Source organism: Sphaerodactylus townsendi, linkage group LG04 (assembly GCF_021028975.2).
Source record: "Sphaerodactylus townsendi isolate TG3544 linkage group LG04, MPM_Stown_v2.3, whole genome shotgun sequence".
Lineage (NCBI taxonomy): Eukaryota > Metazoa > Chordata > Lepidosauria > Squamata > Sphaerodactylidae > Sphaerodactylus > Sphaerodactylus townsendi.
This window is the reverse complement of record NC_059428.1, coordinates 80754613-80782510: the sequence shown is the minus strand read 5'-3', so window position 1 is coordinate 80782510 and position 27898 is coordinate 80754613. Positions and strand designations below refer to the sequence as shown.

Below are 27898 nucleotides of genomic sequence, written 5' to 3'. Positions count from 1 at the left end.
AGTAGCAAAAGTCCTTTTCACAGAATTTAAATCTACTCACTCTGCCCACTGGCCAGCAAGCGGAACCTCTCCCCTCTGCTCAGGTTTACTATCATCAACTACCAGATTTCACTTGGCAAGGGCCAGCCCCCCTAATAACTTGGGGAAAGGGCCGTGCCTCTGTTCTTCTTCCCACAGGTCTTGTGGCTCCCAGCTTGGAACGTTCGTCCCGCCCATGGCCTGGCATCAAGGAGGGGCCAATCCAATCCCTGAGATGGAAAAGGTGACCCTGAAGCAACAGCCAACCAGGCCTAGAAGTTGGTTCGCCAACAAGGGCAACCAGCCACCCCGGAAAATCTCTGTGTTGCGATCTTTGCGGCTATAAATGCAAATTCTATAGTCACAATTTTGTGCTTTCTCTGCTTCCTGATACCTGGGCAATTTGCTCTCCCTTGCCACACATGCCACAAGACCAGAACTTCTGGGAGAGACTGGCTTCAGCTGCTAACGTTTCTACTTTCTGCCTGAGTCAACATACGAGGGCAGGAAAATTGCTGAGCTCCTGCTTACTCCCCGTTTGCAAAGCCCCCGGACAATTTCTAAATGACTCTGGACTGGGACAATTCATGGATGCTTCCACCATCAAGTATTCCATGAGCCCCGATTGGGGCCCTATCATGAAAACCCTTCCGAAGGGTGCCTTTTCTTTCCTTTCTACGAATGTTGTTAATCATAAGAACAATACTTGTGCTCGCATTTATGCTCCTGCCGGGACCCGTCCTGGCCCTGGCCCACTCACGGAACCAGCCGAATGGAACTGCTCCCATATAGAGGACATTTCTTATGTTAATGCACACATATTGCTCCCTCCAGGTTGTTTTGGACTTGTGGTCAAAGAACTTTCAATTATATCCCCGCAAACTTAACTGCAGGGACCGTATGTTGTCTTAGTCATTTAACTGTGATTTTGCCCCAATCCCCTCTCTCTGCCCGCGCCCATCGTGCCGGCCGTCGCGCCGCCATCCCTCTTGATTCATCATGTCGAAGTGATATTGAGCTTTTCTCCAAAGCAGAATATGTTTCCTTTTCCCTTGTAGGCCTCCCAGGCCTGGCAACTTACAACACAAAGCTGTTTCAATCTTTCTGACAATTCTCACCTAGTGGTACTATAATTCAAACATTGATTGGTTTGCTTGCATGTCTTTTCTTAGGTAGCTGTTTATTTCAATGTGTTTTAGGATTGTTAAGTAACTGTTGGCAGAAACGCCCTGCTTTCCCCCTACATAAGAAAAGTGCATTTGTCTTGTACAAGGGCGAACTCCGCAATTTAGGGGAACCCAAAGCAAACAGTGCATCCTATTAAAAATTAAAGAAAAGGAGGAGATGTTGGGGGGCACAGTGCCTGGGAGGCTCCTGAGTACGGCAGCCATTCTGCTTGGAAAGGGGTCTCACAGCGCCCGGGAGGCTCTCGAGTACGGCAGCACATTGCTTGGAAAAGGGCCACCCAACACCCGGGGGGGCGCCTGAGTACGGCAATACACTGCTTGGAAAAAGGCCTCTCACGTGCAACTGACCTTTCCTTCCCAAATGTGGTTTCGGAGAAAACTGCTGACATTGCAGACCCTCTGGCTCCAATGTGTGTACATGCAAATGCCAAATCTCCTGCTCAAACCCCCGTGCTCTTTGCCCTGTCCATTGTATTGTGTTTCCCCTGCCTGCCTGCCTGCCTGCCTGCCTTGTTTGTTTTTCCTCTTGTAAACTGTCAATAAAAGGGCTTGGGGGGAAACAGGATGGCAAAGTTGCTCCCCGCTTCTCTCACTTGCTGAAATGACATGCTGTCTCAGTTGCTGAAAGGCAATACTCCCTTGTACTTCAGGCAATCCAGTGGCTTACCTAGGCAAACTGGGCAAAACCTGAGTTTGATGCCCTCCCCCATGGGCGGCCACCCTCTCTCACTGTGACCAAACAATGATTTTTTTCCACCAGGTCGTTTCAAAGTCACCATCACATTATAGAACATGCCCCAACTCACAAATCTGAACACAGCAATGGGCCATGCCACACAGCAGAAATATTTTTTGAAAACATTTTCAAAATGCTTTCAAAATGTTTTATTACATTTTATGGTGTTGTATCCAATCCCCCCAGTTGGGGGAAACAGCATCACTTTCAATGTTATTTAAACTGGGGACTCCAGATTCCCCCTTTAAGGTGGATTTAAAAGGAGAATCTGGGCTCCCTAGTTTAAACAAGTGGTGTTTAAACTAGGGAGCCCAGACTCTCCTTTTAAATCCACCTTAAAGGGAGAATCTGGGGTCCTCAGTTTAAAAAACATTGAAAATGATGCTGTTTTGGGGTGGATTATCCCCCACCCTAAAACAGCATCACTTTCAATGTTTAAATTGGGGACCTCAGATTCTCCCTTTAAATCCACGCCTAAGGGGGTGGATTTAATAATAATAATAATAACCTTTATTAGGCATTGAGGGAATAAAAGAAAGAAAGAAAACAAGCATTGGTAGGAAGGGGGTGGATTTAAAAGGAAAATCTGGGGAAATTTTGTGGTTGCCTGCTGTCAGGGGTGCAATTATTAAGATAGCAGCACCACAATTTCAGAGTATCTTCGTGAGACCCTATTGATGATACCACCCAGGTTTGGTGAAGTTTGGTTCAGGGGGTCCAAAGTTATGGACCCTCAAAGGTGTAGCCCCCATCTCCTTTTAGCTCCCATTGGAAACAATGGGGGTGGGGGCACTCCCTTTGGGAGTCCATAACTTTGGACTCCCTAAACCAAACCTCACCAAACCTGGGTGATATCATCAGGAGAGGCTCTAGCCTAAAAACTGCGCCCCCTGCAGGCCAAAAATGGGAAAAACACTGAAAATACAAAAAATCCCACAAACCTGCAGTTTTTGCGCCCCCCACAAGGGGGCGCCCTGGGCAACTGCCCACTTTGCCCAATGGGAGGAACGCCTCTGAGGCAATCCCAGTGACTCAGCCAGCCACAGCAACTAGACATGGTCTGCTTTACAGGGTGAACTCTTTGTCATTTTACCATGCTGAGGTCCTTCCCCTTCCCAAACTCCATCCTCCAAATTCCACCCTCAAATATCCAGGAATGTCCTAACCTGGAGCTGGCAGCCCTAGCTTGCAAGCAGCCAGCAGAAGCCCAACTGTGATGGCCTGCCTGGGAGGGGCCCAGTCAAGCAAGAACTTGGGAGGAATCAGGCAGGGACAGCCTGCCTGGGAACCAGTGAGAGCAATGGGGAAAGCCAGCAATGATTGGGTGAGAGATGCTCCAATGTCTGGTTGGGATGCTCCAATGTCTGGTTGGGATGATGGCTCAAGCCATAAGAACAGGGATGGGGAGGAAACATAAATGGTAGCTCTGCTACCAGGCCAAAAAGGAGAGAGAGACCAATGTACTGACCAGGCAAGCGTAATGCTCCAGGAAAAACAGAATGGACTTGGGGGATGAGACCTTCCCCCCTTTCTATTCTGAGGCCTGGGGAGATGCCGGGAATAAAAGTACTGTGACAGCTGAGGGCTAGAGGGCAGTGCCAGTGAGGAAGAGCCTCCCATGTTATTTTACAACTTTCTATAAAATGGGTGTAGGGGATAAGTTAAGTGGTATTGCTTTTGTACATACCAACTCCATGTTTCAGTGTTTAAGAGAAATTATTTTCTTTGCATTTACATCTTTCTTGGCCATCTAAAATGTTCATACACATGTGGGTTGGTGGGTGTCAAATTGATATTCAGAACTGAAATATAGAATTATATCTTAAATTCATACCATGCTGATATCTCAACATTTATTGAACTCATTATAGTGAAATGCCAATTAGGTGTGTCAAAACCTAGAGCCTCCCTTTGATTAGCCAGCAAAATTTGATTTCTTGACTTTCATGGTTTCTCAAACTTCAGAATACCATTGGTCCTCTGGAGTCCCTGAAGTTGATTATTTTAATTCACTGTAGGTTTTTTTTCTTAGTAGAATAATGAAATCTTTATATTGGAGTGTTAGGTATACCGGGGATAGGGCGGTATACCAAGTTTAATGAATGAATGAATGAATGAATGAATGAATGAATGAATGAATGAATGAATGAATGAATGAATGAATGAATGAATGAATGAAATGCTGGGAGTTCAAGAAGGGAATATGTCAAACAAAGATTTTGGTGGGACTAAAGGGCTTCTTGGAGATGCTTTACAGAAAGGGAGATTATAGAGGCGAACAGCTGCTGCTAATGGAAAAATCAACTACATCAACAGATTGTCAAATACAGACAGCCTGAAGCTCTGTCATACAAATATATGAAGGTGCCCTATTCTAAATCAGATTACAGGCTCATCACAGTAGTGTCTACTTAGGCAGTAGTGTCTTTTACATCATCTACTACCAGCTCTTCTAACTGAGGATGCCAGGGATTGAACTTGGGATCTTCTGTATGCCAAGCAGAAGCTCCATCACTGAGCCACAGCCCCTCCCTGCTAACTACATTTGCCACTGTATCTTACCTACTGCTATTTATTCTGGGCATTGGATATATATAGTTTAATACTGGTAGAGAACACTTTGGTACAATTCTGGTGTTTAATACTGGTAGGGAACACTTTGGTACAATTCAACGATTTGCCTAAACACCAGTAAAACAAAGAGAGCACATTTATTTCTCATTGCACTTCTTTTACTTTCCACATTTAGCATGGGTATATGAAAAGTCCAGAACACAGACAGTCAGTGCTTATTAAAAGTAAAGTTCCAGTGATGACTAAAAGTTAAAATACATCTCTGTGTGACTAAACATAATATTCTGTGTATTCTGTCTGGAGGTTGGTTCTAGAATTTTGAACTATGATCCCAGATTTTTGCACTATGGTCCCAGAAGCTCCTGCATTTCCACATGAAAACATTATATACATAGGTAAGGCTCAATTACTGGGCAAAACATACATTAACAGTGCAACCCACTGGGGGGGGCAGTTTCATGGTGCCCAGGGATGATGCCACCATGGTGCAGCCATGCCACCCCCAACAAAGACTGAGGAGGCATTGCAAAGATGAAAAAACAGTAGAAATCTCCCCACACTTACTATTCTCTTTCAATAGCTTATGCCTGCTGTTTTCATGGTGCAAGTCACCAGTAGGTGTAGGGGATGTTCCCAGGCTGAAAGCCCTGTGGAAGCCAATTTATGTCAGCTACGCCCTCCAGGAACATTCCTGGAATGGCCCCACCTGTGCCTGAACGGGCTCCTATGGTGGAGGAGCACTACTGCAGCAGCAGTTTCTGGGTTCTGGTGCTGTTTATCTGCGCCCCCACCAGCCTATTTGCCTTTGCACTGACACAAGGTGCACCTGCATCAGCGCGCCCTCATGTCACAGCCACAAGTCTTTCAGCCCCCAGCCCCTACGGACTGCATTCTCAGTCTGTAAGGTATACCAAAAATTAAATGTTGGTGGGAGAGGATTTTTTAAAATCCCTTCAGGTTCAAAACTACAAACATACACCTTACTCTTTTCCCTTCAATAAAAAGCCATGCTATAAGTATCCTAAAATTTCAACTTTTTTCCCCATACAAGCAGAGTTTTCAGTAAAAAAGACTAGTGAGGACTTGGCGGATCTCACTGGTGATTTCATTTCTGATAGGAAGACTTCAGACTCGCACATGTGAAATACAAACATGTCCTAGCGATAAAGCTGCAGCACATTGTATTCCTGATGAACATGGAAATTGTAATCAGTTCTTCCTTTCATGCCCACAAAATGTGGTATCCCTCATAATGAAAATATATTGTACATGAAGGTGTAGTTAAGCAGCTTGGGTTTATCTCCAAAACACAAATATACTTGCCTTGGCTGTTTCAGTACCTATTTGGAACATCTGTTAAAAAGCCATGCTTGGTAGTGAACTCTATAGGTCAGGAAAAGAGTCTTGACTGTTGGAAGCAACCTCCCAACAACAGGCCTTCAATATAAAAATCATATAAGCATGTCCTATTAAACTTTTGCAAAATCAGTTTATGGATTATGGAATGGTGGATTCCACACAGCATAAATACAATGTCTTTAGGACATTATAAAAAGATCAATTTTGGAATTTTGTGACCCCACAGCATGGGAGACTACAAGTGTTGCCAGCCAAAACACATCTTTTTTCCCCACCTGCTGGACAGAGCTCTTGTCAGTTTCACAGTAGCACTTGCCATTTTGTGTGCTGCAGCAGATTTTTTGTGGCAATTCCCCATGAAGGTTTCCTCTGTTTGCAGCTCCTTTTGCTATTTTACTGTAAAAAGTAGATGAATAAAGTTTGTTTTGTTTAGCCTAGCAATCCCATGCATGTATCGTTTTCCCTTTTGTTTTGTTTTGAGGGGAGCTAAGAAGCTACAGCAACACAAACAAATGCAGCTTCTCTAATTGTGTTGCCATAGTTTTGCAGACATCCCCCTCAAAAAAGCGGGAAATGACATGTGCATAGGATTGCTAGGCCAAACAAACTTTAATAATCTACTTTTTACAGCAAAATAGCAAACAGATGAGCTGCAAGTAGAGGAAATCTCCATGGGAAATCTCCACAGAGAATCTCCTCCATCACACAAAATGGCAGGTGTGAGCAGTGAAAACAAAAGAGACAGGACAGGAGAAATAAAGAGTTTCCTGCCTGATGGAATCATCCTCCACCCAGGTTGGGTGAGAAAGATCGCTAGTTTAGCGATTTTTTAAAATCCCAGGTTTAGAGGAATATAGTGGGCTGAATTCGTTTTAGGGAAGACAGCTATGCAAAGTTCTTCCCCCAAACACCATTTATAATGTCCTAAAGATGTTGTGTTGTGCAAAATCCACCAATGTCTCTTGAAAGTTTGTTCTGTAAGGTATTTGTGAGCTTTCCATCAAAGCAACAAAGGATCTTTACAAAGTATGGAAGTGGCCCAGAGTCACTATATAATTAACTAGCTTGAACTGATTTTTAAAAACATCCTATTAAAATAATACAAACATTAAGAATTTGTGAAGTCTCTCCAGTGATGTAGGTATAGATTTTTATGGGGTGTGGAGGAGGGGTGGGGCCATGCTCCACCCACCCTTGGGGTGTGGCCACACCTCTCCAAGCCCCGCCCCCAGCCTCAGTGCTTATAAAAGCAGCTCTCTGAGACTGGGGACAGCAGACTCTTCTGCCCTGCCCCCCGCCTCTGCCCCCACAAGCACTACCCCCACTGGCTGGGCTCCCAGCTGGCAGTCCCTTCTGCCCTCCCCTCTGGTACATCTCCTGTTAGCTCCCATTGGAAACAATAACTTTGTCCATAACTTTGCCCCCCTGAACCAAACTTTACCACATTGGGTGGTATTATCAGGACAGTCTCCGGATGGTCCCCTGAAATTTTGGTTCTGCTAGCTTTAAAAATGCAGGCCAAAACGTGAAAAATCACCAAAAAATATAAAAAAATTCAAACTGACCTGAATTTTTCGGATATATCCGAATATTCGGTTATATCTGAATATGTTATTCGTCTTATTCGGGCATACAGATAATTTTATGCCCAAATAAATCCAAATCTGAATTTTACTGAATTTTTAGGGTATTTACCAAGCCTGCTTTAAATTATCCATGACTTTGATACCTAACAGATAGCACTTGAATCTAAGTCCCCTCACCCCTTGCAGCTCCTTTTTTCTTTATTTGCTGTGTTTAGCATTTCATGGCTAGTTCATTAATCCCTGGGGCAGGCTAACACAGTCCACCACATGCTGTCATCTGTTAGGTGTCTAATAACTCTCATGAAGATGCATCTAGGATAGACAGCAAAAACAGGACATTTCTGGAACCCGTCCTGGGCCACCAGCAAAAGCTGTTGATCATCGTTTGCTTCATAGATCATATTATACAGGCTTGCTTTAGGTTGCAAACTATTCATTTCAGAAAGCAAGAAATTTGGAAGGCTGGTGGGAAGTGCTTCAGACATGAGTCAATAACAACCACTCCTTGTGGAATGATGAAGAACGGTTATGAGGGAACTCCTATTTCAGGTGTTTTGGCTTAAAGAGATGGTGGCTTGAATACATACAAAATAGACATCCTGAAATCTGATGCCTTATTAGACATGCTGCGAAAAGCCTCCAATTTCCTTTGATGTTCATGCATTTACATCACTTTACAAGGTGGGTTTCTGATGCTTTGGCTTTGGCATTTCAAGACAAGGTGTGGATACCTCGGTGACCCAAGTTGCTAAAATTGCAAAAAGAAACCCAAGCTGGGTCTATACAGTAAATATACAGGTTCTTCAATGCACTTATGCACTGCATAAGTGTTAGAATATAGTACATAGTATGGACATGCTTTTATATTATGAAAAACATTTTAAAAACAATCTACCAGATTTATACTATACAAGTTGGAAAAAATGTACTGGGTGTACAGCTTACTGAAAAAAATTATTCTTAAAAGATGTTCCCATTCAGAAAGAAGCCTAATGAAGTTCAAGTTCTAATGCAATAGCCTGCATTCATGAGACTGATTCCATAAATTTTGCCTGGTTGGCTCACGGATGGTCTGAACAAGGGGTGAGGTTTTCCATTTTCACATTCTTTTTTAAAATAAGTGTGTATCTGTGGAAAGAATTTGAAAAGCCAACCTATGGATATAAAAGATTACTTAAGGAACAGCGTAAATGTTGAACACTGTGTAGCTGAATCAAAAATAGAGGATCAAACCACTGCTTTAAGAAACAGCTTGCTGGCCAAACAGCTTTCTGAGTGAAATCAAAGAAATTTCTGGCCAAAAAAGTTCACTTCTGAGGCACTAGTAAAACACTGAAAGAGTTGACCAAACAAATTGCATTCACATTAAAGCAACCTTGCCTGATACAAAAGCCTGCTCAACAAGCAACATTCACAAACTCAATCAGATTCAAAGAATGTCCCGTGTGGAAGATAGGGAGTTCAGTTCCACTGGAGTGGTTTGATTTTTGGTGTCCTTATTCTCCTTTGTTTTCACTTCGGAAGCTTTTGCTGCTTCTTTCTTATTCATTCTGAGAAGGTCCTGCTTTTAAAAGTTACGTAGTGGGGTTCAAATACAGATACATCTTGTTTAGATAAAGGGTCTGCCATGTAATTCCATATACCAGTCTGCTTACTCTCAAATGGTGTACAGTTCCCCTTTTATGCAAGATTCCCCACAAATCTTGATTTAGCAGCAGCAACCACTACAACACAATATATTGCTGTGAATGGTTGGTATGCAGCTCAGAGATTTTGCATATTCTTTTCATCTTTCACTGCTGGTCCAGCAACCCCCCACCCCCCTTTCTGTAAGTACCTGTGTGTGGTTGACATCTCCAGTGTCCATATGGTTCCCCCTTCCTGTCCCAGAAATATCTCATGCATAGTTTTTCTTATTTTTCCCACTTCACTTATAGATGAGAGAATCATTTGTGTATTTTATTTCACTTTGTAATTTTTTTTTTTTTACTTTTCATCCTCATCTCCCTCGCTCATGCTGCTAATAGATGCTGAGGCAGCTTTTGGGGATGAAGGGGGTGATGCTTTCCTGAAATGCCAGGGAGAAGGGGGAGATGGAGATCGTGATGGGGATCGTCCTCGTGTTGGACTGCTTGTGGGACTTTGCCTTGGAGACAAGGCTTGCAGCATGCGATTACTCCTCTCTTGAAACATCTGCTTCTGGAAAACAAAGGGAACAAAAAAGGCACATGACATAAGAGAGATCAGTCAGCTTGAAAGAGGAAACAGTAGTTATTCAGAATGGACCTGCGTACTGCAAAAACCATTAGCAGAGATTACAAAATATGATACCACATATTTTTGACCATATGATGATGGGTATTTTCCAATCGAATCCAAATTTTACATTTACAGATATTATAAAAGTGAATGACTACTTAAATGCTATGTGTAATAATGGGACTGAAAACTTTCTGTACCACAAATAGTAGTATAATATGAGTATGTACACAAGACTATCTTTAATTTTATTTGACCATGCTACATCAGGATAATTATTATAATTATTTCAATTTGTGGTCACAAAATGCTTCTTGTTCTCAGCTACTTATACCTCTGGAGGATAGTCTTGGACATAATATAACTATGTGAATGTTTCCCAAATACATTAGTAGTATAGAAATGTGAGGTTGCTAACCAAGAGAGACATATCACCTTTACAATTCCCGTACAAAATTGTTTACTCAGAAAAATCATCTCATTGCCTGAATGTTGCCACATTCACTAATACACTAGGATTAGCAGTCCCCAACACGACACCAGTTTCCCCAATTTCAAATGCCATGGTTCTCACTGATATGATTCCAGATGCCTAGTTATTGCCTTGCTGCCTTACTTATTGTTTATCCCTTTTCAAGTTCCTTTCTTCATTTTATTCTCCTTTGGCCTCACAGTTCTTCTTTTTAAGGTTTTCCTTTGTTTTAGTCTCCCTCAATCTCTCAGTTCTTTCTTTTTACTCTTTCCTTGTGCAGTTTTCATGATTCTTTCTTCCCCTTTCTCTTCTTCAATATCCTTTTCCTTCATCCTGACCTAGCCCCATGCCATTTCTCTAGGGGGTCTTTGAGGTATACTAAAAGTTAAAGAATGGAAGGAGTTGGTGACAAGGATGTAAGTAAGGGGGGTTCCTGGGTTCAACCCCCCATTACATGTCTGAAGCTCCGCCCCCCTGTTTGTGGTTTTTCTGTATTTTTAGTGTTTTTTCCAGTTTTTGGCCTGTAGGGGGTGCAGCTTTTAGGATAGCAGCACCAAAATTTCAGGGATTTTTCGGGAGACTCTCCTGATGATACCACTCAGGTTTGGTGGGGTTTGGTTCAGGGGGTACAAAGTTATGGACTCCCAAAGAAGGTGCCCCCATTGTTTCCAATAGGAGCTAATAGAAGATGGGGGCTACACCTTTGAGGGTTCATAACTTTGGACCCGCTGAACCAAACTTTACCAAACCTGGGTGGTATCATCAGTAGAGTCTCCTAAAGATACCCTGAAAGCTTGATGCTGCTATCTTAACAATTGCACCTCTGACAGCAGGCACCCCGTACCTTGTAGGTACCGTATCACTCCAGTCGGAGTTATCTATACAGGCTCCCAATATGTATATGGGCCCAATTTAAGGAGCTGGTGCTGACACACCAATGGTGGGGGGAGAAAATGGCTTCCAGGCAGATGGAACTGAAGAAATCCAAATTTTTCTGCCCATTCAACATCCATCCAGCCTTCAGTGTGTGATCTTTTGAGCAAAATGAATTTAGGAAATATCAGGGAAAAGGTAAGGCAACTCTGGGAGTTGCTTGAATGCATAATATTGCCAGAAAACAGGAAAAAACACCTCACTTTCCAGCAGCACTTAATTTAGGGCAAATAACTTATGTAGAAATGGCCAATTAGAGTGGAGGATTCATACTCCCTAAGGTTGAATGAGGGAAATCCACCTCAGCCTCCTAGCCCATGCCATGTCCAAAATACTTTTGCGCATACCAAGTAATTAAAAAATAAATCTCATGCACTTCATATAAATCTACCTAGCATTAATATTTGTAAGGATAGAGCTTTTTTTCTTGGAGCTTGGGTTCCTAAGCAACCTATGTTGATGGAAAGCATTTCTTTGAATAACTACTGTTGTTCTATAAAAAGATACAGGAAGGATATATGGGATCAGTAATGCCCATTGTGTTCATAAACGAACAGTATACCAATTATACAGTGGGTTCAAATGACCCCATATACCAGAAGCATTTAGAGCCAATGTGATGGTTAGAATGCTGGCCTAGAATCCAGTGGACTGAGTTCAAATTCCCGTGGAAACTCACTGGATGATTTTGGGCTAGCCACACATCCTCAGACTAACCCATCTCACAGTTTGTTGTGAGGATAAAGTGCGAAAGGGAAATAATATATGTTGCCTTGAGCTCCCCGGAAGCAGGTCAGGATAAAAAGTACTAGGTAGAAAACAACACTGGGAGCAAAAAAAGGGGGGGGGGATTAGATACAAACATGTAAACTTACATCAAAATTAGATTAAAAAGTAGCAAAATTAACAAAAGGCTACTACTAATGGAGAAATTATGGAATTTAGATTATTTATATAGCAAAAGTTTTTGATGTCACTCTTGTGGAGAAGTGATATCCCTCCACCTCACCCATCCCTTGATGGCAATCATTCTCCAAGAGATATTTCCCTGGGAGTGACTTCCCTTCATGCTTACAGTCTCATTCTCCTGAAGGAGATAGCTCTGACCTCCCTATGGCATTAAAAATCAGAACTGAATGACTAACATCTATTTATTTAATAGCTGCATCAACATAAAGCAACTATTGCATTGTTAACTAGTGATTTCAACAAAAGGTAGTGCAGGAGTGACCAACTTATGGTGCTCCAGATGTTCATGGACTACAATTCCAATAGCCCATGCTGGCAGGGGCTGGTGGGAGTTGTAGTCTATGAACATCTGGAGCACCATAGGTTGGCCACCCCTAAGGTAGTGCTTGATGCAGTTTTTATTTTAGTGAATTTTCCAACTCAACACTTCCTTGAGCGTTGACAGGCAAATAAGTTCTAAAAGATTAAACATCCCCTTATCCTAAGTTCTGCAACAATATCAACAGGACAGCCCCTTGTATCTGACATTTCTATATGGTGTATCATGGCCTCTGTACCTTAATCAAACTTTTAAAAAAATTACTACCTCTTAGAAGTGGAAACAGGAAAATAATATTGAAAACTTATCTTCATTGACAGCATCAACATAATTAGCTATTGTAGGGTAAAGTATTTATGTTCACACAACAACAATTTTCTGTTTTTTGTTGATGTCTTGACACATAGTGCTACCCATCCCAGTTCACTGGGGGAGAGTACAACTGAATGAAATATCAGAAGGCATATAAAGTGAAAAGAGCAGGAAAAGTCATTCTTTGAGGGTGAGGACTTGGGTTTACAAAAACCATCATTGTAAGAATCAATTTCTTTCCATAAGCTTGGCTTTCTCAAACAGCAACTTTATATGCCTGGCAAAACATCTGGGAATTACACCAGTAGGTCTAAATGGGAAAGTCCCTGATTGGCTGTATAGAAAGTGAGCTTCCATTCCTAAATAGCAACTTTAGGAGGGTCGCATTTGGATTAAGACTGTAGGGCATGAGAAAGTTAGCTCTCCTCTACACCCCAAGATGTCTTCTTAACCTCAAAATACTCCCTGAAGCTGTGATTTGCCCTACAGTGTCCACATGCCTTCCCTGTATAGCAAATACTAGCTCTAGAGGGTAATTTGTGAACATCACGGGTGGAGATGAGTTTCTTGACGCAAACCACACTGGAGCTTCCCAGTTCTGCTATTTAAAACGGAGAAAGACACTAGAGATTCAGTAACAAATCTTCTGGCATCTTCACTGATTTGGCCACCACACATTCTGTTACTAAGGAAAGGCCAATAAAATAGGGACTTCAGAGCAGAACTTGAGAAATTTCTAGTAATGCAAGATGAAGCCCTTACCCTAACGGTTAGGAATGACACATGGGCTTCAACTATATTATTTTATAAATAGTTATAATAATAATTATATATTAATGGATGTACATTTCTGATCTGAGAAATGGACATGCTTCTAACTATTCCTGTACATCTAATGTTAACATTGAAAGCAACTTTTGATGTGGAAAATTAGCATTCATAACAATTCTGACACTAATAGCAAGTTATCATAAAAAACTCACTTTTTGCACTTATTGACATGGAACTAATTATTCTCCCAGAACACCTCAGCTCTACTGTCATTAAGCTTTTCTTCAGAACAATGCTAGCTCAGATGTCACTCTTCAATTGATAAGTTTATGTGGTGTGGCTCAGCAAAGGCCTTCATGTAAAATTGTTTCCAGTTTCCTGCTCTGTGAATGTTACTGTCACTCTCAAACAAAACCAAAATTCATCTTACTTTACATTTTCACATGACCAAATCTGTAAAACTGAACCTGTCCCTCATTTCAACTCATTTGAAATAGTGTGCTTGATATGTCTTTTAGTAGTTTTAATCATGCTCTTCCTTGAGAGGCTCTGCTCAGTTAACAAAACAAAAATATTCATTTTAAAATGGGAGGGCCATGGAGGACATAGGCTTCATGCAAACTTCATGTTCCGAGACAGAAACCCTTTGAATACCAGAGCTGGAAGCAACAACAGAGAGGTTTTAAACTCCATTCCCTGGACTGTAGGCTTTCCAAAGGCATATGGTTGGCCACTGTGTGGAACAGGATGCTGGACTAGATGGACCTCTGGTCTGATCCAGTAGGACTCCTCTTATCATAAAGATTTGGAAGGCAACACAGCTGAGCAGAATGCAGAAAGCACCTAGTTCAATCCCTGATATCCATTTCAGTAATATGCTTGGGAATGGTCTTATGCTAACATCAGGGTAGACTTGAGATGATGCCATTTGCCCTAGTATGCAGAGCATATGTTCTGCCATGTGTGTTCTCTTCCAGGGTTGCTTAGGGGTTTTCTCTACTTTAGCTTCTTAATTTGAGTGGTTTTCTTAAGAGTGTTCTAATCATACTCCAGTCATCTCTTTCCCATCCTCAATACACTCTTTCTCAAACTTACTTTAGGAAGAGAACAGTCCAAGTCAGTGGTGGGATCCAAAAATTTTAGAAACAGGTTCCCATGGTGGTGGGATTCAAACTGTGGCATAGCGCCAATGGGGCTGGCTGGGCCACGACAGGGGTGTGTCCGGGCATTCCGGGGGTGGGGCATTCCTGGGCGGGGCTGTGGCAAGGACGTAGGCACTGTGCCGACCCTTGGGCGGGAAATGAATGTGGCCACAAGAGGCATGGAGTTGCCACGCACACTGGTGCACCTCCTGTTAGACTGCTTCAAGTTCTGCGCGCTACTGCTGAGAGGAGGGGCGTAACTAAGGCAAAAATCATGTGGCAAAATCACCAATTAGTAACCCCCTCTCGGCAAACACATTAGTAACCCCCTCTCGGCACACACAAATAATTAGTAACCTACTTTTGGGAACCTGTGAGAACCTGCTGGATCCCACCTCTGGTTCAAGTGCCTTATCTCATAGCCTACTGGGGAGATAGCTATTTTCCAAGGCCCTGACCACATTGGTGCCATTTTCCTTCTGTCAGTCTTTTGCAGGTACTTTCCCTCCCACTACACCACTGGAGGACTTAAAAATGTAATTGCAAAAAGGGCTATAACACCAAAAGTCCTATGACAACAGTGTGGTGGGGCAGGAATGGAGGAGAAATGGCAGAGTTCACAGAAAGCTCCAATATGGTAGGTCAGTTGTCAGTGTAAATGCCCCTCCTGGAAAACAGGGTCTTTAGGTAACTAATACTAAGGAAAGGGCACAGGGTCTTTATGCTATACTAGTTCTTATCTAATCCCGCATTTGTGGAATTTTAAAGAGATGGGAGATCTGAGCATGGATTTCCAATATCTCTTTCAGTTTGATCCCAATATTCATGGTGACAATGCACACAATATAAATCACCATGCAACTGTGATTATAAGATTTCTGGTCCAAAGAAGTATGTGGCATACCATGATTCTAGGCTCTGCTGCTGCTAACAGAGATGGAATATTAAATATAAATATATTAAATAGTTTTTAGAATGGTAAAGTTGTACCCAAGCTCCATCTGGTCCAAACAGCTCTAAGAAGTTGCCAATAAATTCTCTGGACTTCTCTTCCCATTTCTGAATGAGATCATGACTTTTTTCTTCTACTCGATTGACAAATTCTTTAGATTTTTCTTCAACATTTTTGACTTTTTCCTTCATTTTGTCGACCTGATTCTGAAAACGATATTTCTTTTCCTGGTAAAATAATATAAACAAATCAAAAAGCCAAAAAGCATGAAAAAATCTTGACTGTGCTGAAATGATTACCTAGCCAGGAAGTAATCTGAACAGCATTATTGTTAATTCTAACTATCCAGTATGCAATTTGAGAACACCATAGGACTGCTAAATCCTGCTAAGAATAATAGTTTAATTTAAGAAAATTAAGTGTATTTACCCATGGCTTTCTCTTTTGTTCTAAGGGAGAAGTAGAGATGATTTATTAGATAATATTGCTTCATTTTATTACAACAAATAGGTGTGTGATAATAGTCCTATTTTATGAATTATGCAAAATAAGGGATGAAACTGAGGGGGTGGAATACCAGATTGTCACTTTAAACTTCAAAAATATGTAGTAAACCAGTATATCAGCAAGAAAGGTTTAGTGTAGCCCTCTCCCTGAAGTATTAATTTACTGGAAACATGGAGGGTGATTCTCTTTATTTTATTTTTATTTCTATATGCGTGAGTGAGAATATAAACATTTGACAGCCTGAAACAGTACATCCCATAGTTCATTCAGTCTACCATCTCATTCTACATAATAAGCAGAACGATTTTACCTTTGATGAAAAAAAATTATCAGCTGCTTCCCGGGCCTTTGCCTTTAGGATGACAATTCAGTATCCTGTTTTTGTTTTGTTTTTTAAGTTCTGGTACTAGCATAAATGTACCTGGCAGAAGGGTTTGCCAGGTTCACGCAACTGAGTATCAGAGTGCTGTTTCCACAGCTGTTAGATGGAGGAGCCAGAAGAGACAACATAATGAACATAGGCTGGGCTGGCTGGCAAAGAAATTACCCACTTTTAAATCTGGATTTTGAATCTGGGGACAATAAAAGAATACTACTAGTGATCACCTGAATGTATTTGGGTATTGCTGTAGGAATTATAGTTTGTTATTGCAGATCAAATTTGCTTTTTATGGACAAATAAAACAGCTAAAGTCTAAATGATAGAGTTCCAGTGTTATACACAATTTGGCCCTCAGAGCCCAAAGAAGAGGGGATGCCTCCAATTGTTGTATGTCCCAAAGTATAAAGAAAATTTAGAACCTGCTGCATAGAGATTTAATATTAAGGGAGTTGTAAACTATGTTCTAAACAAAAACCAAAGGAAGTTTACAGAAACTAAAGACAAACATAAATTTTTTTCTTTAAAGGTGTACATTGATATTGGGAAACTACAGCTGGCAGTGGGTAAGTTCCAAGCCAGTATATGCTTAAATAGAACAATCACAGATGTGATCTTAATATTAATATACAATGACATTTCCCTCCTCTTTCTGTATTCATAAAGACAAAAACATCAGAAGTCACAAAGGAATGGGTAATACTGGCTTCTTTTGAAGAGCACTAAAATTAATGAATGATTTCAAATGGAATGTGAAACTTGCTCTGTTCGCAGCCATCATCTCAGTTCTTTTAATTCAATTTAAAAGAAAGAGGAGACTGATGCACTTACATTTATGAAACTAACATTCAGCTCTTTAGCAGTGTATCCTCTCTGAAGGTTACGACGGGCATATACGTCATAATCACGTACAATTCTGGTGATAATGTCTGAAGTTGAGATGCCTTCTGTTCTCTGAGTTGGTACAAACATTCCTAATTAAAAGGGAGAGATAAACGTGAGCTCTGAGGTCTACTACTATATTCAGTTTCAGAATGACCTGGTTATGGTAACTTAATTGATTTGGCTCCATCAGAGCCTACAGGCCGTAGGATTCAGAAACTAGTTCTGAGCACAGTGCAGTGCTTTTTCAAGCCACTGATAGAAGGGCATATCATTTGCCGCTATGTTAGATCTAGGTAACCATACAAACACAAAGACAGTGTTAATCAATTTTGCATATGTAGAGATCATTATTATTGTTATACTATTAAGAATTCTTTAATTTGATAAGATACATTACTAAAATGAGGAATCTACCTATGATGAAGGAGCCTCCACATATTGTGCTACATGATCAGTTATGTTCTCCTTGTATGAATAATACATATTGGAACAAGTTAAAAATTCAACACATAGTTATTGCCTCTTCTCAAGCAATGGCCACATTCATTCTAAGACTATATCTTCTGTTTCTAGAATATGTTGTCAGGTCCTGCTTCTTACAGTCTATGATGAATTCTTTTATACATCTATGTCAAGTCTGAAGAATCACAGAATTACCAAACTTTTGTACTTTTAACCAGTTACATAAAATTTATAATGTAGTATTTTTTATTTAGAAGCTGCTCATAATCTGAGGTTGTAAACCGTAATTAATTTATGTGCTAAATCCAGCTCTCACTTTAAACCATATAGTAAATACTCTGTTATTCCAACAGACCCCTAAGAGACTGAGGAAAGAAACCTGATATTTCTGGCATATTTCACAAACTAATGACCAATAGTTTCCAGTGTTGATATATTAAGTTAGACAAATATGGATAAGAGAAGAAAAGGGTGATTAGAGAATATGTTGAAACCTCAGTCAAAATCTCCTCTTTGAAGGCAGTAGCAAACAAAAGGATAAATTGTATTTTGCTTCTTTTTAATCCTCTATTCCCATATCAGACAAACCCCAGCATGAATGACATTCATGGAGCAGCAATGGCATAGTGGTTAAGAGCAGGTGTACTCTAATCTGGAGGAACCGGGTTTGATTCCCCGCTCTGCCGCCTGAGCTGTGGAGGTTTATCTGGGGAATTCAGATTAGCTTGTACACTCCAACATATGCCAGCTGTGTGACCTTGGGCTACTCACAGTTCTTCTGAACTCTTTCAGCCCCACCTACCTCACAGGGTGTTTGTTATGAGGGGGGAAGGGAAAGGAGTTTGTAAGCCCCTTTGAATCTCCTGTAGGAGAGATAGCGAAGTTATAAATCCAACTCTTAATCTTCTTCTTCTTCTCCATGACTTTGGAGGAGGAAGATTAGTTCCTTTTTTAATGACTTCCAGCACTGTTAGTTGTGTTGCTAACAGCTTAAGGTAAACAGGTTTCTTCAGGAGTCTTAATCTGTTCTCTTGGGTTTAATTCTGAACCCAGTAAAGACAGCAGAAATACCCTATTTTAAATTAACATAAAAAGTATGCTTAAAAAGTGGACAGCCTCAGTCTTTAGATATAGAGTGTTTAAGTGGGGGATCTGCAAGGATTTTCCCCTCCCACTATTTCCTCTTTTCTTCTGGTAAGCCCCGTCTCTCCCTGTCTCCTGCCTTTTCTTTCCTCCCCACCCACCAAGCAACCTATCTTTAATCTCCTCCCACTCCATCTTCAGTTTCCCCTTCTTCCCTACCTCAGCAGCCTGTTCCTGGGGAAAGTCTGCCACAGATGCATAGCAGGGAACCCACAGAGACTTGTGTAGGGTACCTCATTTCCCCCCACATTGTTTGTTCTTTCCCTCTTCCTGGCAAACCCCACAACCTCACCTTTTCCTGTTTCATTCAATATTCTATCTGCCTCCATCTATATTTATTATTTAATTATTTCATTTATGAATCACCCTTCTTCACAATGGGGACTCAAAGAAGGATATATCATTCTCCTCTCCTCCATTTTATCATCATTATTATTATTATTATTATTATTATTATTATTATTATTATTATTATTATTATTATTATTATTATTATTATTATTATTATTATTATTATTTTATTAGATTTTTATACCGCCCTATCCCCGAAGGGCGGTATCACAACAACCTGGTAAGGGTGATTTAGCTGAGTGTTTTCAACTGGCCAAGTGTCATCTAGTGAGCTTCTATGGGCGAGAGGGGGTTTGAACCTGGGCCTCCCAGATCCTAGTCTGAAACTCAAACTACTACATCACTCTAGCTTTTGTGGGGTAGCAAGCAACCATGCCTGGAGTAGTCACGCAAGTTAGGTAACAGAAAATTACCCGGTGGTTGCCACAGGACCTGGCCTTGATGAGTGCACTGTCAAAGGTCTTAACCATCCTGTAAAGTGCCCTGTTCCTTCACCTGCCTTTTATTGAGAGAAACCATGGTTACACCTAGCAAAACTATTATAGTTGCCTATTAACAGCCACAGAGGGCATTTGTCTCTTAAAGCTACAGTTGTTGCTTCGGGTCTTATAGGAATAGTTTCCCCCATGATCACACCTTCATGAAGAGAAGATTACCACCTTTTGTCTTGCTGTCATTCAACTGTTAGGCTATACATTTTAAGGTACAGCTTTGCCAAATATTATTATTTTAATGTATTGTCGAAGGCTTTCACGGCCGGAATCACTGGGGTGCTGTGTGGTTTCCGGGCTGTATGGCCGTGTTCTAGCAGCATTCTCTCCTGACGTTTCGCCTGCATCAGTGGCTGACACCTTCAGATCAGACCACACAGCACCCCATTACTATTTTAGATTGTAAACCTGAATAGATGGTTTCTTTTCTTTTATAAGTTTGTATAGCATCTGGTTATCTTAGATGAACTGATATATACCCACAAGCATGTATATTGATATAAATGTATATATATCCACAAGCAAGCATACATGATGGACTGGATCCAGGATTCCCTTCTGCTAAGTGAAGAAGCGGGTAGCCGAAGGAAGCCCAATCCAGCATATTGAAAGTTTTTTGTACCACATGGATACATATTTTAGAACCAAATCTCTGAAAGCCCAAAGTGCAGGAGGTGATAAATAAAATCCCTATATTACAATCAACCTAAAAGCTCTACCATCCTAAGATATCAAACCATCATGTCACCTATTTGTTAAATAGCCAAACCATTGATATTGGCTTTAGGCTGCTAGAAATGGACCCTGAGATGGTTCCTGCAGTTTGAAGAGTTTCAGAGACAGAAAAATTCTGCCAGATGTTACTTTTCCAGATGTAGTTGAATTTAGATGGGAACTACTGGACCTAGTGATAGTCACCTCCCGATGCAAAGCTTATAGGAACTTTGTTGGGATCTTGGCTTGGTGATGCTAACTGTGCCAGAGGTCCCAACTTACTCCTACACTTCAATAAATATGTATGCAGCAAAACTAATAACTCATAAAGACCACAATTAAGAAATCTCCCAAGACCATAATGTGGCTTCAAGGAAAAAAATCTTTCTGGCAAAGTTAATATTCATCTATATTTGTTGGCAGAAGGTTATATTGGTTCTACCAGCAATATGGCAATGTGAAGCCAAAATATACTTCAGTCAATCTTTAAGAAAAGGATTGACAAAGTGAAAATAAAAACTGGCCCTCACCTGCTTCCTTTATGTGCTTGTACACATCATCCGAACCAGCAGAAGAATATGGGATATCATCATGGGCTACAAAATCAATCTGGAAGAAACAAGAAATATGGTGGTTTGAAATGATAGCAAATCTTTGCCAAAAAAGGGAGATGCGCTGTTGGAGTAGTTGGAGGTAAATTAAAATGTTAAAATATGCTGAGGCTGGAAAGGAAACAAAGCATGAATCACACTAGCCAAATGTGTAGTTTTTACTTGTATTGTCTGCATTTATGTCATTTTTTTTCTACCAGGAAGGTCTCAATTATTCGATCAAGTAGTAACTAGAAAGAATGTCTTATTTCCTTTCATGAACAATAAAGTAAAAATACCTTATGCTTTTCCAGAAACTCAGGTGTAAGTGTCCATGGAGCATCTCTAATGACTTCATCCACATAACGGCAGTGTCTGAGGGCCTCATACCTCTCGGCTTCATTCATTACAGTGAATCCTTTAAACTTATGTGTTAGATCATCACTGCAAACTGACAAAAAAATTAAAATTGCCCATCAACTGCAACAAATCTGTACAATTTAAAAATTTTCAAAGCAATTTGCAAACACAGATATTTGCAACTGTAGAATTAACATATTTATTTTATTTTGTTGCTTGTTCTTTAGAGGCTGCAGAGAAGAGTCAAAGGGAGGTGTTTTTACATATGGGTCTTATTTAAATTTAAATTTATGGTTTTATTGTTCAAGATCTCAGAGGAAGGAAGGAAGGAAGGAAGGAAGGAAGGAAGGAAGGAAGGAAGGAAGGAAGGAAGGAAGGAAGGAAGGAAGGAAGGAAGGAAGGAAGGAAGGAAGGAAGGAAGGAAGGAAGGAAGGAAGGAAGGAAGGAAGGAAGGAAGGAAGGAAGGAAGGAAGGAAGGAAGCTACACACACATAAGCTACCATATCAGATTATTGCTTATCAAGGTCAGTAATCTGATTACACAGGCAGTGACTCTCCAGGTTCCCAAGCATCACCTACTATATGACCCCTCATATATGTATATATGCCAGGGATTGAAACTGGAAAATTCTGGAAGCAGTATGTCCTTGAGTCACAGGCCCTTTCTTAAGTCTAAGATGGAAGGACCAGAAACTCTAGTCCCTGACCAAACCTAGATTTAAATGTCTTTCTAGTCTCTATAAAATTAGGGAATAACTTCTACAAATCCTTTTGTAATGATTTTAGTGTGTGAGTGTGAGAGTGTGTTACTTTGACCTGAGAGCTGAATTATGGAGAGAAAGGGCAGTGAGAGGAGAGGAGAGAGCAAGATGATTGGTTGATTCCAGAATGTGCATGTGGAAGGGCTGTTCTAAACTGGCAGAAGGTATCAGAGAGAGCAGAAGGTGACAGGATCTCAGAGTGAAAGAACTGGGAATGTCAAAACTCTAGTCAGAGAGAGTTAAAGATCTGTGTGAGCATGGCAGAATATGTTAGGGCTTCTAACTGAAAAGACCGTATGAGTAAAAGCTTTGTGGTAGCAAACGCTGGTGAACATGTTAGGGTTTCTGAGTGAGAAGTCAGAGTGTCAAAGCTCTGTGAGAGTGTTAGTCAGAAAGTCAGAGTATGCAGAGAAAATCAGAGCCTTAATAAACTTAAACAAAATGAAGATAGAGTCTGAGAGAACTATGAGAAAGAGACAGAAGCTGTCGGAGTGAATTTATGTTTAGTGAAGTCCTCAAAGTATTTGTTTCCTCAGTTTGATTTGATTTTGTAAATATTTTGCTTGAAACCTTGAAGTTACCTATCAATTAAAAAAAATCTTACTTTGAAGAAACATTAAAATCCCACTCTATTTTCCTTGGGACCACATAAGTCATTCACTTTGATTTCGAAGTTCGTACACATCCCCAAAAGGACATAAAGGTGTTTTTTTTTAAAAAAAAATTATATTCCTGGTGGCAGCTACCATATGGGGAAGAATTAAGGGGATAAATATTAATTTGCACTTATGTTTATTTATAAAGAAAAAAAGAGTGGCCGTGGGTGGAAGGGTCATCACACATTTATATAAAAAGAAGAAGAACAATTCAGTGCAAATCATGTGGAAAGAATTATCATCCTAATGGATAGGTTTTGTTGCCCTTACCTCCTACTAACAAGTAGCTGTTTGGGAAGAGAGTTTTAGCTTGCATAAGAGCTCTGGCATGACCAGCATGGAAGAGATCAAATATTCCATCTGCATAGACTCTGACAGGTCTGTCAACTGTGGGAGGAAGGAAATAATTTAGAAGTCAAACCATCACAATAACTTTACATCTGTGTCACCTACAGTTACATTTGCCATGTATATTAAAAATCACTCTAAATTCAAGAGCTTCTTTTGTTTTTCTCAGATTTGATACATTCAACCAGATTTTTAAAAATCACTGTAAATTAAAAGGAAGCAATGTAGAATTAATCTACCAAAATGAAACAAATTATATAACTTGGTGTACATCACTAAAGTGCAGAATCCTTGAAGCATTATTTCAAAAATATGAATCATAAACAGATTTTTAAAAATCTAATCAATTTAGTATTGGATTCAGCAACCTCTTTACACAAGATTCAAAGATCTTTGCCATGTTACCTCCTATACCCTTTGACTTTAGAAAAGTTGATTCCTGGGATACCAGGACTCATGTGTGCTGGGGCTGCACTTAGAAAGGAGGGTCTTCCTCCTTCTTATATAAGCACAGCTCTGCTGACACAAGGGACAGGAGGGTGATTTTTTACCTTGGTTCCATCCCGGGAATCAACTTTTTAGGGATTGGAAAGGACTGCTGGGGAAAGGGGACCACGGCAAAAATCTACAAATGCCAGCAGATTCTGCTGACAAATCAGTGTAATCAATCACTGCTTCTTTGAACATCAAATATGCACTTGTTTTCTTGAGAATCTTTGATATCAACATACTCTACTACTTTACTGGTTCACCATTACCCCCATTTTCCTTATATTCTGTTTAAATTTAAAGTCTAAGTGTCTGTATTTACATGCATGTATAGAATGAATGCTTGAAATTTTTAAAAAGGAAACTTTCATGTGTTGACAATTTCACACAAATTCTGTGGCTTTAGCTTTCACTTGTTTATATCTTAACACTGGGGATATCCATCCATCCATCCATCTACCCACCCACCCACGCATCCATCCACCTACCCACACTCAAAAATAAATTAATATTAACATAATTAAAAGAATTCAACATTATCAAAGAAACAAACATGAAGCAAACTGCACCAGATAGCTTAGCTCACTTCAGAAAAATCCAGTGAAAAGAAAAGTGGGCATTCTACAAAACTGGGGAAACAATTCAAAAAGCCTGGCTCGTTTTGGATGCCAGTCCTGCATTTTGCGGAAGGACTGCACTTAGAGCAGTGCCTTGTCAACAGATCTCAATAGTTTGGGGAAGGGGGTCATCTGGGAGAAATGATCTGTTATGCTGTTCATACTTAATGCGAATATTTGGAGCATTTACTGTAATACATATAAATAAAAACAACTGATTGACTTGATATTTGAATATCTTTCACAAACTGGGGAATTTGAATAAGCGGTTGTAGGTGAACAGGTGGTCTCTTATGCATTGCGCTTGCCAATAATATAATCTGTCTCTCCTATAAGCACTAATTGCAAGGAGTATATGTGAATGCATTCTATCAAATGTATCTCTTATCTCATAGATCAAGACTCACCTGGTGTTCCCAGGCGGGCCTGAGCAATGGTTAGCTTTTCATGAGGAGCTTTGCACTGACAGCTTGTTTCACCTGCAAATGGAGCAGGTGCAGACAAAGTCTAGAAAGAGGGGAAGAGCAGAATTGGGAAGGGAAGGGAGACCATTAGGTTTCAGTCAACAGGAGCTGTTCACAGTGACACTTCTTTTGCTCCTTGCCCTTGCCTTTTGTGGGAACAAAAGTATGTCCATTGACTTTTAAAGAGAATAATGCAACTTAATATTATCCTTAAAGCTTGGTTTTAGTTCAGCTCTGATGCTTTGGAAGCGGATGCAGGGACATAATCCATCTTGCACACTGATTTAAAGTATCTCTCTTTGGCTTTAAGACCAGAGTATAAGAAGCTTAATTACAAGGATGCTGATTACATAAAATCTTTTCCCTTTGATTTGGGTAGGCAGTGATACACAGGGGGCTGGAGGATGATCTGATGGCATCTTTGTTCCCTATTGTCTCTAAACAGCAGGATATTTCTGAAAGTGCCTTAAAATAAATTAGAAGTCAATTACCTCATGAAGTAAATACAACATATTCATATTTATTTCTGTTCCAAAATAATCAAATATATATTTTGTCCTAGGAGACACAAAACACTAGTTTTTTAATAGATCAGCAATGCCAATGAATGTCAAAATTTCAGACAGTTCTATCAAAGATGTTATGTTTATGCTTCCCTGTATTCAAATCATATTTGTAAGGAGTTGGTAATAATACTGTGAGGAATTTTAGCTTGCAATACAGACTCCTTCCTATAACTTTTAAAGCACTGAAAGCACCTGCTCTTCTCCTTTCATGTTGCTGTGTGATACTGAACTACAGAATAGAACGCAAGAATGGAAGGCAATGGTATATATATTCTGTCCGTACTAAATGTTGCATTGGTTTCATACCATGTTCACTATCACAGCTTTCCTAAGTATTGAGAATTTTATTACAGATCCTTAGGTCCTATCATCACAATGCTACAGCTCTCAGGGATCCCAGGGAATACAGAGTAGCTATTAGACCAGTTTAAGAATATAGCATGGCTATAACTACAGTATTTGCATAATAAAAAATCACTAAAATCTGTGGTTAGTTAACAAAATGTATGTGTAGAATTTAATGCCACTGGAGACACAATTGTTGAAACAGACAGCGAATCAGCTAAGGACCGTTAAAGGAACAAGCCCTGATTTCCCCCAAAAAAGTAATGAAACAGGGAGCTCCTGCAACTTGATTCTCTCTCCTAATAAAATCTGTTTAACTATATGCAAGTACAGAGGTATAATCACTGATTGGAGCAAATTCTATCTTGTTAAGAGACATCTTAGAATGTTGCTGAATGCGGAAATTAATTATGTAAACTTGCAGTCAGTGGAAGTTCTGGAAACCAGCATCCAACAACCAAGAGTATTGCTGACGTTCAATTAACACAAAATCTTTTTTTTGCTGATACGTAAAAGAGCTTTGCTGGCTTCTAAGGGTGTGTTTTTGTCTTGGGTCTTTAAGAACACCCTTATTCATCCATTATTTTCTAATGCTGCATTTGTCCAAAAGGGAAGTGCACTATGAACAGTGAAGGAAAATATTGGGTATCCAGGCAAGCCTATGACCCCAAGTGATAGAATGATTGCTATAGATAAACAGGTAGAGCTGATGGATTTTCAGAAGCCACATTGCTCTTTGGAAGTAATGCAAACTCAAACTTTGGAAGAAAATCTGAAAGACTCTTACCTGGCCTTGCCTGAGCAGGAACAGGAAGGAATAATAAATAGATTAGAATTGCTAAAGCAGGAGTTAATAAGGAGTAGAAGGATACCACCACCAAAAATGCAGTGTGAACGTCAAATGGACATCATCACAAGACAAGAAGAGCCTAATATATTAGATTCCCTATTACCAGATGAATTTAATAACATGCAATTAATCCCAAAACAAGTTGGCCAAGACCTGAATGCAGAGCTACCCATAGGACTGGAAATAGACAGGTGGTCAAGTTGGATTTTAGCTAATAACCAACTTGATGCAAATAAAGGGAACTCCTGGGCATAGGAGTTGGCTGAATTATCTCATTTATCCCATTTACCTGTTCCATCAAACTTAAAGAAGATACAACCATCAGTGGTGAGGCTCACTGAAGAATTACCTATTGAAGGTGTGGTGCTGGGAGAAAGCAGGAAACATCAGCATAATGGTTGCATATTAATGGAGAACAAGGATAATTGGATCAGATTAATATTGAATGACTTGGAAGTACGAGCTCCAAACCCGTTAATAAGGAACATAGGGGGGCTGTGTGGTTTCCGGGCTGTATAGCTGTGTTCTAGCAGCATTCTCTCCTGACGTTTTGCCTGCATCTGTGGCTGGCATCTTCAGAGGATCTGATAGTAGGAAAGGAAAGCAAGTGGAGTATATATACCTGTGAGTAAAGGTCAATAGGTGAGGGCATCTGAATAGGAGTGGCCTGGCAAGTGTAACAATGAAGTGTAGCATGGGAGTAACAATGGAGATAGCAAGGTGTCAAGGAAGACTCCACAGTCCCCTTCTACTTGAATTGCTTATTGATTCAATACACTCATAGAAACTTCTTCTTTTTTGTAGTTTATTACATATAACAGGCAAGCTTACAAGTTGCTCTAACGAATTAACAAAAGAAAAAAACCTCAGGAAAAAAAACGAACTGGGCTTCCGCTTCAGTTAAACCCTCACTCCTAACTGCCCTTCCTGTGTTCTGAGCCACATCCTCCAACTGACACTTTCAGAATGTTCCTGAACTCTTCACATGCCCCTTTTCAGCTGAAATTTAGGGGCTAAATGTCCTCAAAATTTCAGTTAAGATCAATCACTTATCAATACAGGCAATTATATATAATTAACCCATTACCCTGGCTTGACTTAGTGCATCAGCAATAATATTGTCCCTTACCCTTTACATGCCGAATCTCAAATTCATTAATCTTGTAGAGGCTAGGACCATCTCAAAATACTGAGAGCATTGCTGTTTTTCATCTTGCTCAAAAGATGACCAAAGGGATTATGGTCCAAGATCTTACAATAAACTTAGACCCTATTAGGTAAGGATGTAATTTTTTGATTGCCCACAAAATGGCGAGGCATTCCCTTCTCGA

At 40.3% G+C, this 27898-nt stretch overlaps 1 protein-coding gene across 4 annotated transcripts in view; it reads right to left on the bottom strand.

Annotated features, from left to right (window-relative positions):
• Positions 1 to 7456: 7456 nt before the first annotated feature.
• PCYT1B (phosphate cytidylyltransferase 1B, choline) overlaps positions 7457 to 27898 on the bottom strand; it is a 65499-nt gene continuing 45057 nt past the window's right edge. For 2 of the 4 annotated variants that reach the window (XM_048494487.1, XM_048494486.1), the window contains exons 2-8: positions 24750 to 24849; positions 23159 to 23275; positions 21411 to 21562; positions 21052 to 21130; positions 17307 to 17449; positions 15628 to 15816; positions 7457 to 9659 (exon numbers count right to left, since the gene is read on the bottom strand). In XM_048494487.1, coding sequence (XP_048350444.1) covers positions 9447 to 9659; positions 15628 to 15816; positions 17307 to 17449; positions 21052 to 21130; positions 21411 to 21562; positions 23159 to 23275; positions 24750 to 24849 — 993 coding nt within the window. In that variant the 3' untranslated portion in view covers positions 7457 to 9446. The remainder of the gene's footprint in view (positions 9660 to 15627; positions 15817 to 17306; positions 17450 to 21051; positions 21131 to 21410; positions 21563 to 23158; positions 23276 to 24749; positions 24850 to 27898) is intronic. The other 2 variants (XM_048494488.1, XM_048494489.1) reach the window with 2 other exon arrangements.